At 40.2% G+C, this 17361-nt stretch overlaps 1 protein-coding gene and 1 pseudogene across 4 annotated transcripts in view; one reads left to right on the plus strand and one right to left on the minus strand.

Annotated features, from left to right (window-relative positions):
* The window catches only part of SYK (spleen associated tyrosine kinase), a 78097-nt gene that overhangs the window by 43423 nt on the left and 17313 nt on the right, over positions 1-17361 (plus strand). For 3 of the 4 annotated variants that reach the window (XM_039852145.1, XM_039852147.1, XM_039852146.1), the window contains exons 4-8: positions 3312-3450; positions 6623-6704; positions 7092-7141; positions 8822-8890; positions 17047-17134. In XM_039852145.1, the coding sequence (XP_039708079.1) occupies positions 3312-3450; positions 6623-6704; positions 7092-7141; positions 8822-8890; positions 17047-17134 (428 nt within the window). The remainder of the gene's footprint in view (positions 1-3311; positions 3451-6622; positions 6705-7091; positions 7142-8821; positions 8891-17046; positions 17135-17361) is intronic. The other variant, XM_039852148.1, reaches the window with a different exon arrangement.
* On the minus strand, positions 12031-12149 carry LOC120594161 (uncharacterized; annotated as a pseudogene).

Below are 17361 nucleotides of genomic sequence, written 5' to 3' on the forward strand. Positions count from 1 at the left end.
GAAAAGTATTCTAGGGCTTCTGTGAACATGCCTGAGACCACTGATCCTGAAGTTGGAAGGCAGCAGCCCTAAAAGGAGTCAGAAGACTAACTTTTGTTCTTCCCCTCTTTGGGTGCCTGTGTGACACACCTGGTGGGTGTGTGGGGCAGAGGGGTACTTTCCTGAGGAACAGGGGGCCCAAGAGGAGCTGCTTCAACTTCCAAACCAGTATTTCCCATATTTTAGGTTTAAAATAGCCTACCCCAGGATCTGCCTACAGCCAGAAGACACCTCACAGTTACTGGCCGTTAATGCCACCAAGCTTCTGGGCTTTGCCACCTACAGCTGTTGGGCCTGTGGGTTTCCCTTCTCTGCCCTCGTTTCCTGCCAGCTGTCTGGGGGGCTGCTCAGGCTGCATGTCCACAGCCTGTCCTTGTGTTTGCTGTCCTTAGACTGTGCTCCCATGGTAGCTGTCGCCACTGTTGTTCTGGGAACTGGCATAGGCTGTCTGGCATGAGCTCTGGGAGAAAGACTCTCCTCGAAGACCTGTTCTCTGGGGAGCCTCAAAGAAAGATGCCTTTGCAGAAATTGCTTGTTCAAAAGCAAGAGACTCTCCACCTTGCATTAGTTCTCTCTGTATACTATGTTTGTTATGAACTATTAAACATACAAAAAGGTGCATCACTCTATGTGTTCACTTTAGTGAATAATTACAAAGCAAACACCACCGGAGTTAAGAAACAATACACCAGCATCGCAGAAGGTCCGTTTCTCACACCCCACCCCACCAGAGGATACCACTTCCTGGACTCTTGTGTCCAGCATGCCTTCACTTTTTTTCTTCTTCTTCCTCTTTTTTACTTATTTATTGATTTTTGGTTTTAACACCTAAAGTAGTGTGCGCCTCTGAACAAAACCATTTGTTTTGCCTTTTGGGGAACTTTGTGCATATGGAATCATGGCATAGATTTTATGCTCGTGAAAGTCATCCGTGCTTCATATCACTGCTGTTGGTTCATTTTTTGTACTATGGTATTACATCGTATGAATATCCCACAATTTACTCACTCTGCGGTCAATGAACATTCGGTTTCTTTATAGATTTTTGTGATCACAGATAAAGCTGCTATAAACATCCCAGCATAATTTCTGGGTGCAGACTGGACAAATTTTGTATACCTGAGAGTAGATTGCTGATTCACAAAGGATGAATAGGTTTAATTTCAGTAGGAAATTCCAAATTATTTTTCTAGAACGGTCAGATTCGCACTCCTGGGAGCCTGTGGCTCCCATTCTCAGCAATACTTAGTATCAGGAGCCTTTTTAAAGTTTGCCATTTAGAAGAGTATGTCATGTTATTTCCATTCCATTGTGGTCTTAATTTGCATTTTCCAGATTTCTAATGAGGTAACTGCACCTGGACAATCTGTGACCCTCTGTCTCAGTTTTAACAAGAAAAAAAATCAGTCAAGGCATAAGGCAAGATGGAGTGGTGGAGATTGGTCATAAAAATCAGAAAACCAGAGTTCATATCTCATTTACTGTTTCTAGGGCTTTGAGGTCAAAGATATTAAGGACTCTGAATCAAAGAGAATGATATTTTGGAATGGCCTGTGGACATCATGCTCCCATGATCACCTTTCATATGTATAAGCATACATTCTTAGTGCTTGGAATTAAGAATTTGTATAGTTCCTTATACTTCCAAACTATCCTATTTGTTTGCCACTAATGCTTATATAATAAACAAACTATAAATAGCCCCACATCTCACATTATAAAATAGATTCTGTTCTCCAATATATAAAAATATGTCTTACCATTTCTTTGTGGTTGGTTTGTAATTTGACAGCAACCAACTGGTTTTCATGGGCCATGTAACTGTGAAGTGGAGCATATACTTCAGGGCGCTGGTAGCCTGGTTGGGCTGGGAGGAAGGAGCTATCGTCACAGTGTGGAGGTTTCAGAATCAGCCCCCACCGAGGCCAAGGAGGGTCTACATGTGTCCTTCCATCCGCACCAGCTGCCCTGAGCAGTAGGGTGTGGCAGGAACCGATCCAACGTACACAGCTGAGCATGTCTTGAAAAGAAATTTATTTTAAAACAAAGTTCATACCCCACACAACACAGCTCAGCTCTCAAGTTTTGGGTTAGCTTTTTGAGATGAATCTACAAGATCAAAGACAGGAAAGTATGCCCACATCTGTTTCCAAACCCATCTCATGTGTATGACCTCTTGCAACTGGGAGGAGGCATCAGAAATCTCTTCAAAACAGAGAAGTCCTAGCATCTGGGCACATTTGAACTCTTCCCAAAATACAGTGTGTTTGGGCACATTCTTAACATTTGGTGCCTCGGTTCCTTTATTTTAGAAAATGCCAGGTCTGGACAGCTTTCTGGGACCTCGGGACTCACCTTCTCTCAGATCTCATGATCTGAAAGGCTCAAGTCGCTGAAAGAAGAAAATGGGCTGAGGGTGGGTGTGACTAAGCAGCTAAATTGCGGGGAGGGGTTTGTGCCTTTGCAGCCCCTACCTAGCCTTCCCAAGAGGCCTCCTCCCCGCCCCCATACACATAGGCCACCGCTTGTGCATTGTGGTGGCATGTTTTATGCTTGTTACCAGACTCACAGGTCTCGTTCCCTTGGATAAGGGAATGGGGCGGGGGGCACGCAGTGATCCGGGGTGATCAGCCCAGCGCAGCCTTGATTTCGCCTGCCCTTCCCTTCCCCACAGTGGACGATATTTTCTTCTTCCAGTGACTTCATCTGACTGTGTCATGTGGAACAACATTTTAAATCCTAGCCCTGCCCCCCACTCCCTGCAGAAGGGAAAATGTGAGGGAGTGAAGAGGGCCCTGGGAGTGGGAGGCCTCACGCCCCTCCATCCGTGGTCTGAAGCTTCCTTTGTTAACATTCCCCTCAGACACCCCCATCCTTCGCCCCTTGGCTAGGTGGGGGAGCAACACCCTCTGGGACTCTGGCCTCAGCGAAGAGAAGAGGTGAGTCAAAGGGCTGCACAGACTACCACTCCACACCCTGCCCAGCTCTGGGGTCCTGTGGGTCTCACATGCTGTTCCCTGAGCAGTGCCACTGCTCCAGGTGAACCATGGCCTCTCCTGATGTCCACCTGGGGCCCCACCCTCTGGATCTTGGCTGTGGTCCAGCCCTACGCCATAGAATTTCCTTGTTGTGAGCTCTTGATATCACTGAGCTGTAAACAGGGCTTCCCTGGCCACGGCAGGTAAAGGACATTGCTGCCGGCCGCCTTCTCAGGGCACTTCTTTTCACCGGAGGATAGGAGTGGGAGTGACGGGAATCTTCATCTCTTCCAGGATCAGAGCCAGGGACAACAACGGATCCTATGCCTTGTGTCTGCTACATGAGGGCAAAGTGCTACACTACCGCATTGACAAGGACAAGACAGGGAAGCTCTCCTTCCCCGATGGAAAGAAGTTCGACACACTCTGGCAGGTATACAGCATCCTAGGAAATGAGGGGAATAGGGTCCCTAGAGCCTGTTAGAGATGCCTGCCTGGGTCCCTCCCATACCTGCCCAACTAGAACCTGCTCTTCAACCTTCAGTTGCCGCCTGCCAACATCAGAGTTTAAGAAATGCTAGTCTAGAGTCATCACGTTAGGTTAATGAGGCTCCAGAAGGTTCTGTTGCTTCTCCAGTGGCAGTCAGCACTTGGCACCTCAGAGTGGTGACTACTCAGAGCTGTGTTCAGAGTTCAACAGGGACCTGCACTGGGGACTAGAAAATGTTTCTCTCTAAGACATTCTAACTGGAACCTAGAGCAGCCTTTCAGACAACTACATACAAAATAAAGGCCTGGATGGCTGAGAAGGAGGCATGGAGGTGGCCGATCAGCGTGTTCTTTGAATTGTGAGAAGCGAAGTTGAATATAAAATGTCAGGTGCCATTCTTGCTGCAAATGAGTCTCCATTGAAATTAAAACCAGTCAGAAAGTAAGGCAGCATTTCCCACACTTCCAGCCACCACCTACACAGGACTATCCCACCCCAATCTAAAGAATTTGTTCTTAACCCAACTGTTGGTAAGTAAAGTTGAAACAGCTCACAATTTGGGGGCTACTTAGGCACAATGAGCGCTAAACCAGTGCTCACCACTGTTTTCCATAAGGCTATCATGGGCATAACTAGCTTGCCTTTATTTTAAATCACAGCTATGTGAAAAAATGATAATACTGCACACATCGTTTTGGTGTAGTGTCTTATACACTGTAGTGGGGCAGAGATGGAGAGAACCAAAAAACTCTGCCTCCCAAACAGCAACAGCTACATTGCGCTTTTGTGGGTGAGGGACGTGCGCAAACATCCACAGCCAGGCCTGGCCAGGAATCTCACATGTGGTAACAGTAAGGAGAAGTCCCAACTTGAAATCCTGTTTTTTTAAAAATCTAACTATGGGCAGTGAACCCACAATGCAATATGTATGCCTTACTGCTAAATTGTACACCTGAAACTTACTGAGTTTCATTACCCAATGTCACCATAATAAAACAAAAACAAAAACTGAGAGCAAGGATCTTCATTACCTTTAACATACTTAGAGTAACACCACCTAACATATTTTGGTTCCTAATGCTGTAATTGGAAAAAGAAATGTTTCTTTTCTGAATGCTAGTTATTATAATATTATTCATATTAATTATAACACTAACCTCCTCTATTGATTTGCAGCTCATTAGCACATGGCTTATTATCAACCATACACTTTGTTTTTTTTTTAATGGTATCGATTTGAAAGAGCAATTAGCCCATCAGGTAGCCCACTGCAAATCAGAGAGGAGTAGAGAATGCTGCCTTTCAGTCTTAATTTCCCATCAAAGTCTCTTGGCTCCTATATGAAGCATTTATGGTGCATTTAAAAGCTTGAAGGCTCTGGGCTCCATCACAGCCATCCGGCTTCTCCTGAGTGACTGTCTGAGCCCACTCACTTTCAGAGTCTATGCACTCACTGTAGTGCCAAACATCTCTAATTGTTGGGAACTTTCTTCCCAAGACTTTGTCCCATTTATTGATTTCTCCAGCATATCATAGTATTCAGCCTAATTAAATTCTTCCTATTATATATTTTCTAGCCCCTATGTTTAAGAAACAGCATCAAAAATGTGCCCTACCCCCACCCAGGAGTTTGGTGCTATTTTTCTGAGAGTTGGTAATTGCTCTACTCTAGTATTCACTTTGGAGATGGAATTAGCAAACCCATGCACCTGATTAGGGCACCAGCCTGTTTTGTGTAGTCCTTGAAGAAAGTGATTTTGACACTTTAAAGGATTGTTTGAAATAAATAAAGAACTATGTGACAGAGATGGCATGTGGCCTGAAAAAGCCTAAAATGTCGCTACCTAGCCCTTTACAGAAAAAGTTTGCAGACCCGTGCCCAAGAAGGAAATCCCTACAAATATGCCCATTGCCCAGCCACCCTTGTGGAAGAGATTGTCTGAAAACACAAGCATTAAAGGAGATATTTGAATGACACTGTAAAGGTGGATAGCATGTCTCATCTGTTATGGGGACCTCCATACTCTTAGTCTGAGAACATTCTATTGCACTTAACAGAATAGGGAGAGCTTTGGTGTCTGTTTCAGTAGCATGTTAGGGCTGGTCAGATTGAAACATTTGTTAAGAGGGTAGATCTGATGTTGTGTTCTCACCACAATAATTAATATTATTTTTTAAAAAGATTGTTACCTGAAGGGTAAAATATATTCATTTAACAAGCATTCACTCAAGTTGGTAAGTTTGGGTACTAGAAAAATACTAACAAACAGACAACGAAGAGAAATCAGATAGGAAGATTTTAGGTTATCTAGAGTAAACACATGTATGAGAAAAGAAAATGTGAAATACCAAGACTGTCTTCTTGTTTCATAATTTTGATTAGATATAAATAAATCTACTTGCCATTAATTTATTTTTTAATGTAGAAATTGGACATCATGATTCACAGTTTTCTGAGATCTATTAGTCTAGGATGTCCATGTCTTTTCAACATAAGGCCATTCTCCAAAAAGTCACTTTCCCCATGTCCCAGCTCCCACATCACCTGTACTGTGGTATCTTCTCTCTGAAGCTTTTGGGCTCAATGACTTGGTCTCTCCAAAGTCAGTGCCCATAACACTGATAACAACATTGCTCATTATTTTCTGTCTTTCCACCAAGAAAGTAAGCTTTAAGGAAATTTGTGTCATTCACTTTAGTTTACCTTTGTCCTCTCTCAGGGCCTAGTAAAGCAGAATGTTTGTTGAATGACTGAGTGAATATTAGTATGCTGAGTTCATTTTTATACTATCATATAGAAGTAAGAGAATATAAGCAAATACTGTAAATGCAGCTTGCTCCTAGAAAGAAAGAGAGAGAGACACACACACACAGAGGGGGCGGGGGTGAGCGGAGAGTGGAGTAGGATCCCAAAGAGAAGTCAGCATGTGCACTTCTGTCCTGAATCTGTGGGTAAGAGAAGCAAGGCATGAGGGGGATCAGGCAGATGACTCCAGGAAGTTAAGGGTTGTCCTTCAATCACTTTTAAAGTTTGAATAGGAGCCAGAGGCTCTAGGTAGGATTATATTTCCTGCCTCAGTTGTTTATTGTACTTTCTTCTTTTCTTTTCTTTCAGCTAGTCGAGCATTATTCTTATAAAGCAGATGGCTTGTTAAGAGTCCTTACAGTTCCATGTCAAAAAATTGGCGAGCAGACTGGTGAGTCACTAAGGTTTTGGAGTCTTAGTCTTTTAGCTAATAATAATAATCTGATAACAATGAGCCTCATTTTAGATTTGGCCTGTTGCAAATTCAGGTGAGATAAGGCTTTGTTTTTACTGATTCATTAAAAATATCAGATTACTCCAGTTTCATATATATCATTAATCAAAAAATAACTGATAACTTTAACTTTTAAAAACTAATTCGTTCTAATTGTATGGGCGATAAAGTTGAATGAAAGAATAAAAAAATATATGCAGAAAATGTATCTACTTTTTCAAGTATCAGTATTTTACAATCACACTGATTGATCTGCAGTGGGGAGGAGGTAAATGGTTGGTTTTCAATGATATAGCAGTAATCATCCATGCTCTTTCTCATCAGGAAATATTCATTTCAGACCTCGTCCACAACTTCCAAGTGCCCATCCGGGGGTAAGTGTTACTAGAAAAGCCACTAAAGATGAGGCAGTTGTATATTAGTGTAATGAAAGCATATTTTGGCTAACAGAGTAGTGGTAATTGTTGTTTTTATCATACTTGATAAACTGGGATTGCTGGTGTGAGCTAGAATCAGCCTGTTTTCAGTTCCAAGCTAGCCAGGTTAAAACCTTTGGTAGGTAAATTTCCTCCATTTGCCAAAAGTATACAAAATGATCATGAAACTCAATGGTAAAACAGAAATATGCCTCCTGACAAATTTGGAAAATGGCAACAAATTGTTTAGGCTCCATCTTGAATTGTCCGTGTGGCCTCGTGGACACAATGCACATGACTGCGTGCATGGTCTGTTTGACAAGTCTGGTGTATGAAATGTCTCAATGACGTCGATTCTTTTGGTTAAATCAACCAAGACATTGTTACTAGAAGACTTGCCCTTTCCAGGAGAGCTGGTTTGACAGTAGCTTAGCGGAGGAAGACTTGGGGAAGGAGCGCTTATTGGCCACAGAGGAGAGGATCCCCAGAGAAAGACAGAGTTGGGCATTTGGCCAGAACCCGCTGCCCCCTCCACACCAATAGGAGGCAAGAACGTGGCCTATCCACACTTCTCCACGTCGGTTTGCCCAAAATGTGCCTGATGTTCCTAAAGAGAGAATTCCCCCTTTCCTCTCTCCACAGTGTTATGAGCTGACGCACAGATTTATACTCAAAGCATGAATTATTTTCTGCTTTTTTGGGGGGGACCTCATTGTGGACCCTTAATTTCCTTTAATGTGAAGTGTGAAAATTCTCCCATCGTGTGCTGTGCACTCTACACTTCACTTTTTGCCTATTAACCCTTAAAAAACAAAAATCTACAGAGAGCAGAATGCCCTTTCTGCCCCCAGTGGGGACTTGCGACTGCACAGAAGCTGGGCCTACATTGAAACTGGGAGGCTCTCTGGAGACAGCACTCGTCACCAGAGTGGGAGACCTGGAATTTGCTACAATATTAGTGAATTTTGGGATCAATATCTAAAATATAGCCCTTTTAGGAGTCATTTTATTTTAGCCTTTATGTAGCTCATGGGCCTAGTAACTACTTTAACATGTATGTTTCACAAGATAGATCTATTTTCCTCTAAGACGGATGAGCACTGAGAACTAAAAGAATATCAAGCCTTATATTAAGCCATATATCACTCAATGGCTTCAAGAAGTTAGATATTTTGGAAAAACTTTTTATTGACTGATGAGACACATACAGAAAAAAATGTGCATCTCCTAAGTGTCCAACTCAATGAATTTGCACAAACACCATAGAACCAGCACTCTAAAGAAGTAATAAAATTGGGCAGTCAAATTTACTTTTAGTTTCTTTAGGATGATTTTCCTTGAGTTTGCAACTTAATAATTTTCTATGAAATATAGGCTATTTAATGTAACAGCTCTAATTTTATAGCTTTTCATGGAAAATATTACCCAAATAATTTTCCAGATCTTTCTGCTCAGATGCTTAGCTTTACTTTGAGCCATTCCTAATGATCAAATGTTGCCTGTTGTGAATCACATCAGCAGAACCTGGAGGGGCCGGCAGTATAGTTATAAAGCAAATTAAAATAGCATGTCATATACCATAGCCTGTATTTGTTTTCTGAAACATTTACTGTTCCTCTTTGCCATTACGGTTTCTAGACTTGGTCAGCGGGTGGAATAATCTCAAGAATCAAATCATACTCCTTCCCAAAGCCTGGCCACAAAAAGGTGCTAAAGTGTCTCCTGCTTGCTGTCCTTGACTAAGTGGTAGGACTGACCCGCACTCAGTGCCCATGCTCCACCTGCTGGCTGCCCTCTGTGTGCTGCCCTGACCCTCCTGCTGCTCTGGCCTCAAATCTCTTTGCCGTGTGTTGCCCTCATGGGCAGCCCACCAGGGTATACACTGTGCTTTCCACGTGGATTCTGGTCATTTTGCTGCAAAGCCCATCACTGTGCGTGTGCTCTCTCTCCTAACGTGTGTACTTAAATGTCATTTTGGTTAGCATAATCAGTGGGAGCTAATTCTCCTATTAGAAAATCATTTCCAAGTGAGCCACGTTACTTTTGGGTTGCCATAATCATATGTCGCAGTATCATGGTAATTGACGATATAAATTGCATGGTGATGGAAGGAACATGAAGGTTTTGTGGGTACTGCATAGTGAGAGCTTAAAGTTGTTTACTTCATAGATATCAAGTGCCTCAATAACTTCATATGGCTATAAATTTCCAGCACAGAACTTTAAATGTAGAATGTATAAAGATGGGTTGGAATTTAAGGATTTGAAACACCATTTATGTTTGTGAGGCAGTAAAGTTGAAGCATTTTTATATTTTGCTATATTATTGAATTACGAGAGAAGTAAAAAGTTTTTTTTAATGACTTTGATTTATAATGAATCACCTCCCTCAAAAAATACATATTTTTTACATATATGGATTGCTCTTTTCCTCTTTCTGCTTTTATCATTGGTAGTGTAAATTGACTCTTTTATTAATAATTCTTTCCATTACATTTTCATATCCGTTAGTATTTCAGTATACCCAAACATTTTAACGTATCATTGGGCATCAACTCCTGAAGAAGATTGCCTAAAGTACTTATAAGAAACTGAAATAAAAAAAGCCTAAAATCCCTGAGATCTTATTTAGTAAAAATTTTCCACATGGGCAGTCATACATACATAAGACATTCTCAATCTTGTTGACCATAGAACGTATACCATAAAGAAGTGAGTTTAAGCTGATGTTTGAGGAGAAAAGTTATGTGATAAACCTGAATGGAATAACTGTCTATTTGAATGTCACATTCCCAGTCAGTGTGGATCAGCCCATGGAAATGTCAGCTATGATAGTACGTCACTTTTAGGGGAGATAGTGAAGGCTGCCAGTGCCAGGGGGTGGCATGTTAGGAGTTGGGGGCCAGGTTGTCACAGCGATACATTCTCTATGTTGGTGTCCCTTTAGCCCTATAACTTGGTATTTGTTTCAAGACCAGGACCAGTAGGTGATTGGGGTTTTGGCCTTGAAGAGGTCAACATTCTCCATGATCCAATGCAAAATTCTCCACAGCTCCCACCTTCTGGCCCATCTTGTTCTGGACCCCTGTCGGCATTCACCCTTTCTTCTAGGAGAGGGCTCCACTCAGTTGCCAGGACGGCGCCTCCCAGGACTGTAGCTCAGGGAAAATAGGCCAGATGGTGCCCCATCAACTGAGGCGACTGAAATATATTTTGATTCAGGGGGTTTTTCAATCATAAACCATCTCTCCAAGGTTATGATTACAAATTCAGTTCAAATTAGTGACTTCATCACCTTGGTATGACAGTCGAACTCAAGATGCTAGAGTCCTTAATCAAAAGCTATGTAGACAAAACTTCATAGAATGACTCAGGGCAGGATGCACAGCATACCTTTTGCCCCATCACCAGTACCCCTCATTCACCTTCTCAGCTTCCTTGACCTCTCCCCTACTCACAGGGTCAGCTTGGCAGCCATAGAGAAGACCCCTGTGGATGTGAACCACACCCCTGTTTCCCACCACCTATTTATTTATCAATCTCTTTATGATGGCCCAAAGCCAAGCTTATGTGCCAATACACAGCCCCCCCAATACAGGCACAGTCCCAGAGATGAGCCGTTTCACTATAAACGTAGACACAGCATTCTACATTTATCTTAATTCCGTGGTTTCCAGGTATATCATTCAGAGTTCAACCAGGAGAGTATGACCAGTTGGAAATTTATGTATAAAATGTACATATCCCCCACATATAGGTACATACATAATGCACACATGCACATACATATTTATGCCTACACACGTCTATATACAGGTGCACCCCCACACACGTATAAATTTAACACAAGGACTTGCCTTACACAATTTAGGAGCCGACTAAGCAAGTCTGATGTCTGTAGGGCAGGCCAACAGGAAGAGAGAATGAGGATGAAACCTCTCAAGCACAACTGAAGCCAACACCTACAGCCAGGGCTCACTTGTCTACCCCCCACCCCACACACACATACTTTTTTCTCTCTTGTGAAAGCCTCAACTCTCTTCTAGGACTCTTGACTGATTAAGCCAGGCCCACCTAGGATAATCTCTCCAATTTAAATCAACTAATTAGGAATTTTAATTACATCTGCAAAAATCTCTCCTCAACAGTCCCAAAATCATGGTTTGATTCGATAACGGAGGGCTATAGTTCAGGCTAACCAGATTGACATCAGCCCAGTGTTGTGAGGAGATAAGCCCTACTCTCACCCCCATCATTGTCCCAGGCAGGCTGAAAGCAGCTCAGGCCACTCACACTGATTAAAGAAAACTCCAGAAAATAATTTTTAGTAGATCTTTATACTAAAAGAGAACATGTCTAAAGAAAGTCGAAGAAAATATCAATAAGTCTACCTGCCTTATTGATATTTACATAAGAGTAAAGAAATATACATATGGGTAAGAATCATAACGTCATCTAAAAAGAAATAATAAACTTGGAATAAGTAGTAGTAATGATGATACAAATATAACTTTAATATCTTTAATATGTAAAGAGATTCTATAAATTGATTAAAAACATTTAACTAACAGGCTATTAGGCAGAGAACATCAGGTAGTTTATAGTAAAGCAAATAAAAATAGCTCTTAAACATTGGAAAAGCTGTTCTATTTTATTATAAGAGAAATGCAAGTTAAAATTATGGTGCTCTGTTATGTCCACCTGTGAAACTGATTCGAATAAGAAAGCTTAGTGACACAATGTGCAGTAAGCGTGTGGTAAATAAACACTTTCACACTTTTCTCTGAGAAGCAGTTTTACACATCCATCTAAATTAAGAGCACATATAATTTCTTTTTTTTTTTTTAACACCTACAGCACTTGGTGTTCTTAGGTGGCCTCCCATTCAAGTACTAACCAGGGCCAATCCTGCTTAGCTTCTGAGATCAGACAGGATCTGGCACATTCAGGGTGGCATGGCTATACATTAAAAGCACATGTAACTTCTTAATTGCAACTTTGTTTCTAAATATTTATCATACAGTTATTTTTGCATTTATATGTAATCATGTATATATGAGGATATTTGTTCTAACACTGTATTGTTGGCGAAGTCTATCAATGAGAAATAAATGGAATCATTTACAATAAAATTCATACTATGGGAGGTAGCTGAGATCCAGAGTTGTTTCCAAAATACAATGTTAATTGCAAACAACAAAGTCATGCACATATCTATATATATATATATGTCAATATAATATAAAATATTCTGGAAGAATACAGAAAATACTGGTAACACTTGTTGCCTTGAGACTAGAAAAAAGGGTTGTCAAAGAGACCTTTTCATTGTAAACCCTGTTATGCCTTTTTAAATTTTCACCTATTAAAATTATTTAATCAATTTTTAAAAGAGAATTAAATATTAGAAAGTAATTAATCTGATTAATACTATGAAAATGCTTTTCTGGCCAAAAAAAAGGCTGTTGATTTAAATTTATAATAACTTTTAAGTATGCATGGAATTTGCACAGATGCCAAAAAAATCAATAAGATTACCATGTGATTCAAGCTATGGATTAAAGATATTTTAATTGCTCATCAGAAGTATTTTAGGAAAACTAATATTTATATTTTCACCAGTAGAAGTGAGAATTTTCCATTATTTAACAGGTATGATAAAAGACTTGTGGGAACTATGTCAAATATTTCATCTCTCTAGCTTTTGGTTCTGACTTTCTGACATTTGTTAATTTGATTAATATGAATAGTGTTTAATAATTCAAGCATAAAAATACATGTTAGAACTTGAATTAAAACTAGCATATAGGTAGTTAATGAAAAGTGTTTTGATTTGAAGTTTATTAATCAGATAATTTAAAATTTCATAATACTTAATGGCAGGTGTATTTTAAACTTTTCTTTAGAGATTGGTAACATTTCGGTACTTAAAAATATAACTAAATTCAACTAAAGAATACAAGTGTGATTCACCTTCTCTCTGCCCCCCACCATACACTTACTTTATGGACTGGTAGCCCTTAAATGAATAAAATCCCTCCTGTTATTAGTACTGGAATATTTTTCTTTGTTACTTTAAGTACATACACTTATCTTTCTGTTAAGGAAAACTGCCAGTGTGGACAGCATCCTTAAAGACTCAGAGGCACATTCTCTGAGACATAGCTTTCACATTTGTCTTATTTATGGAAATGTGTTCCAGAATTCCAAATTGAAACCTATTTTTTATGTTTCATTCCAGCACATACATTGATGATTGAAATATTTTAAGACATATTTACTATACCATTCACTAGGGTTCAGCTGGGAGAGAAAAAAAGAAAATGAAGTTCTCAAGTCATACTTGTTTGATAATGCCAAAGCAGTGGGCCAGACCCTTGCAAAAATGTGTTTCTATATCATAAGGGCCAGATTTAAGGTCTTAACTTATAAGGTGAGTGAAGATTAATCATGAAGGTCAAGTGTTTATTTTCATGGATCTGCAAGAAACATAATAGTACCCCATGTCTTGGCCAAGGAAGGTCTTCCCTTAGCTGTGAGGACTTATTCCCCCATAGGACCACAGTCTTCATCAGAGGCCAGAATCATGTTGGTTTATGGCAGTCAGTGGTCAGTGAAACCTAACGGCTGTTTTTTTGTCACTGTGGTTGTGACAAGTGTGTCCTCATCTTTATTACTGCTGTTGCCTAATTTGAAAATGTCTTTCAAGAAATCTAAAAATTAAGGTCTAGAAATGGAAACGAGCAATATTCCCACATCAGGAAACTCTGAATTAACCCGGCAGCTCCATAAGAGATGCATATTTTTTCCTCTTTTGTTCACTTCCAAATCCTTACTTCTTAAATGTAAGCACTCAAAGAAAATTTGTCAAATACATTTTCTACTTGAAGTTAATCCTGGAAATTAAGAGATCAGGGATTATAACTTACTACCTAACTTAATTTTTATTTTATTGTTGTAGAGTGATCTGTTTTTACCAGAATTTATAAAACTTAAATATTACTAACTGCTCTTTGGAGGGTAGAAAGCTAAGGTAGTTAGTGCCATCTAGTGGTGACTTACAGATTTGCCTTCTGTTGTAAGTAGCAAAAATGAGGGAAAAAAGCAATTGCTGACATTCATTTATACCTTGTTCTCTAAGCAGAAAAGGTGATACTATTGATTAGAGCAGAATAAATCATTAAATACGAAGCAAGAAGATTAATGACAAGTGCATAGTGAACCAACAATATGCTTTTCATTAAATTAAAACCATTAAATTTTAAATACTAATCAATATTTTTATAATTAACTGTATGCCTTCAAGCTCATTCTTTACAATGCCCTCAAATTCTTCTTTTCTACCAAGCATTCTATTCCAGAAGGTTTTTGTTGTTGTTGCTGTTCTACTAAATGACGTATTCACCAAGTACTTTGGGAAAGATGAACCTTGCTTTTTGTTTCTTCATCTTCATCATAAGCCATCACTGCACTTTTAACTGACACAGCGGAAAACCTCTCATTTCTTCCAAGAACGTTCTCCTGAGTGTAGTGCCATTCTCTGTCCCAGTGCAGGAGAGTGAGTGAGGAGTCCAGGCAGAGAGCTGACATGGTTATTGAGGGCAGGGTGAGGCTTGGCCGGGCTCTGAAGGCTGTACTTGCACGGTTGTCTGCAGACAGCCTTGAAATGAGCCCTGAGCCACCTTAGCTGAAAACATGGAGCCCCACCTTCCAGAGGGGATCTTTAACCTGTTTTCTTCCTTATCCACAGTCCCCAGAATGAGGGTGAACACCATACTGCTAACCAGAGTACTCATTACTCTGTCCACGCCTTTAAGTTTGCTTTGTCCATCACTACTCATTCTGACTTACTCTTGATGCCCTGGTATCCTTTTCAGTATTTTTTACACCCCCACCTCTGTTTTAAAATTCTTCCCCAAAGGATTCATATGTCAGGTAATTGCATTCTGGCTTTAATATAACAACAGCTTTTATGAAGTCCTCCTGCTCGGGAGACCATTCTATGAGAGTGGAGAGGCTGCAGCCCCAAGATATGGTCTTAAGTGGGCAGAGGGCAGGAGAGCTTAAGGTCAAGAGAATAGATACTCGTGCCTCTCTGTGTCTGTGATGGATGTTCCTTGTGTCTCGAAGTATTTCTTTGGATCTCAGAACTTTCCTACCTGCAAGGAAAATCAGAGAAGTTGAAATGATAGAAATGTAAACGTAAAAAAGACTTTTTTTTTTTAATTCGAAAACTATTTACATCTTGGAGTTCAATTTCAGGAGAGAACTGAGCAGAGGGGAGGATGGAAAGATTTATGAATTACCAAGCTTTTCCTAGGACAGTTCTGCTGAGACAGGGCAATTATCTTGTAATTGAGACATGAACTCACAGCACATCCAATAGTCCTTTAATCATACGAAAATTTCTAAAAGAGATAGATTGTCATTTGGAATTGCCCTCACCTATTTCCTTCAATTAATATAAAGACTTACTAGAACTCATTTTTAAATCATATTAATTTACATTTCACATCTCCCAGCTTAAGAAGTTTCTTCATTCATTCATTCATTCATCACGTGTTTGACACATTTTTATTGAACACCAACAGTGAGTGTGACAAAGCTCCAATGCAGTAAATGAATTACTATGCCCCCTAGAACTTAGATTTTATTTTCATTCCTGATATGTCATAGCTACTTTTATTAAACAGTTTGGTAAGAATACGAAGTAGTCATGAGAAAATGGATCTGGTGATATCCCATTGACACATAAGAACAGGTGTCCTTTAGCCATGTCAGATGGGCCTTTGTCACTTTAGGTGCTAGCTCTGTAGCTCTCAGTAGACAGCATAAAGAAGGAAGTCAAGGTTTTGGAGACAAGTGGCCCGGCCAAGTGGCAGCTGTGGCATATTGTGACTTCATTGTACTTTTGGTTCCTGGGACTGTGAGATCAGGAAGACAGACAAGGATATTCAGTGTGTGCTGGAAGATAAGTGACTGTGTACAATTAAGCTTAATGTCTGTTTCCTTAAATTTCTCCAAAATCTGGGAGTATCTCATTTCTTCATGGCCAGTGCTTGGGCACTGATAAGATAAATGGATGTATAAAATTTCTACTCAACTCACACCAAAAAAAAAAAAAAAAGATCCAATTGTGGTTTTTCCATGAACCAAATTTAGTAGCAATACCCTCATTTTACACTGGGGCTAAGTGTGGGTCAGGAAGATGAGAGAGAGACTTACAAAAAGGAAAGGTTATAGGAATATAAGGAGTAGATTCCCCCCTCCATTTTGTGATGCAAATTAATGTAAATCAAATAGATAATAGTGGAGGTTGCCAGTAATAATGGCCAGCAAAACTTTGCTGCTGTGTGCTTCAATTACCTGCTCCCAGTATAAGGAAGAATACCTTCCTCAGGTAAGGTCTGCATAGACACTTAGGAGTTGAGGAGTGAGTGGAAACAGCTGGTGGATATTTAATGTTTGTTTTTAAATAATTTCCATATAGCATAAAATTGAAGAGAAAGAGTAATGGAAGAATAGGAATCCAAGGGGATCATGAAAATCCGCAGCATCTTTTGGGAGGCGCAGATAGGATTTGAAAGGCTTCTAAGTAGGGAGGGAATCTACCCAAACAAAGCCTCTGAGACCCTTACAGGCACCTTGAGTTGTGGGAACATAAACTGTATTTAGCACTCACAGGATCCAAGCAGTTGCCCGAAGAATGAGATAAGCCATCTTTTTTCATGTCTCTCTTCCTAATTCTCCCTTTGTCTTCTCTGCATAAGTTAAAATGTGATTGTTTGGAAATAAAAATAATTACGCAGATCAACTCAGCAGTGTATCAGTGAAGAAAAGTGACATATTATTTGTGTGCTTCAGACCCCCTCATCTCAAGATAACCGGCTAGACAGCTCTGTGACGTTTAATCCCTATGAGTCAGACGGAGGACTCTGGACCTCAGGAAGAGGTGAGAGATGCCCTTTTAGTCGCCGGACATTCACAACTAGATGAATTGGTCTGTACAGGCTCCCTCACAATGAACTGGCCACACTGAAAATGTTTTTCAATGCTGTTTCTTCAGAACTTCTCTTCTTTTTCAATATTGATACTACTCAATGTTCACATTTCTGAGAAGATCGTGCTCTTGGAAAGATATTTGAAACTAATATGTTTCAGCAGAAGGTGCAATAAGGT

Source organism: Pteropus medius, unplaced genomic scaffold (assembly GCF_902729225.1).
Source record: "Pteropus medius unplaced genomic scaffold, Ma_sr-lr_union100, whole genome shotgun sequence".
Taxonomy (NCBI): Eukaryota; Metazoa; Chordata; class Mammalia; order Chiroptera; family Pteropodidae; genus Pteropus; species Pteropus medius.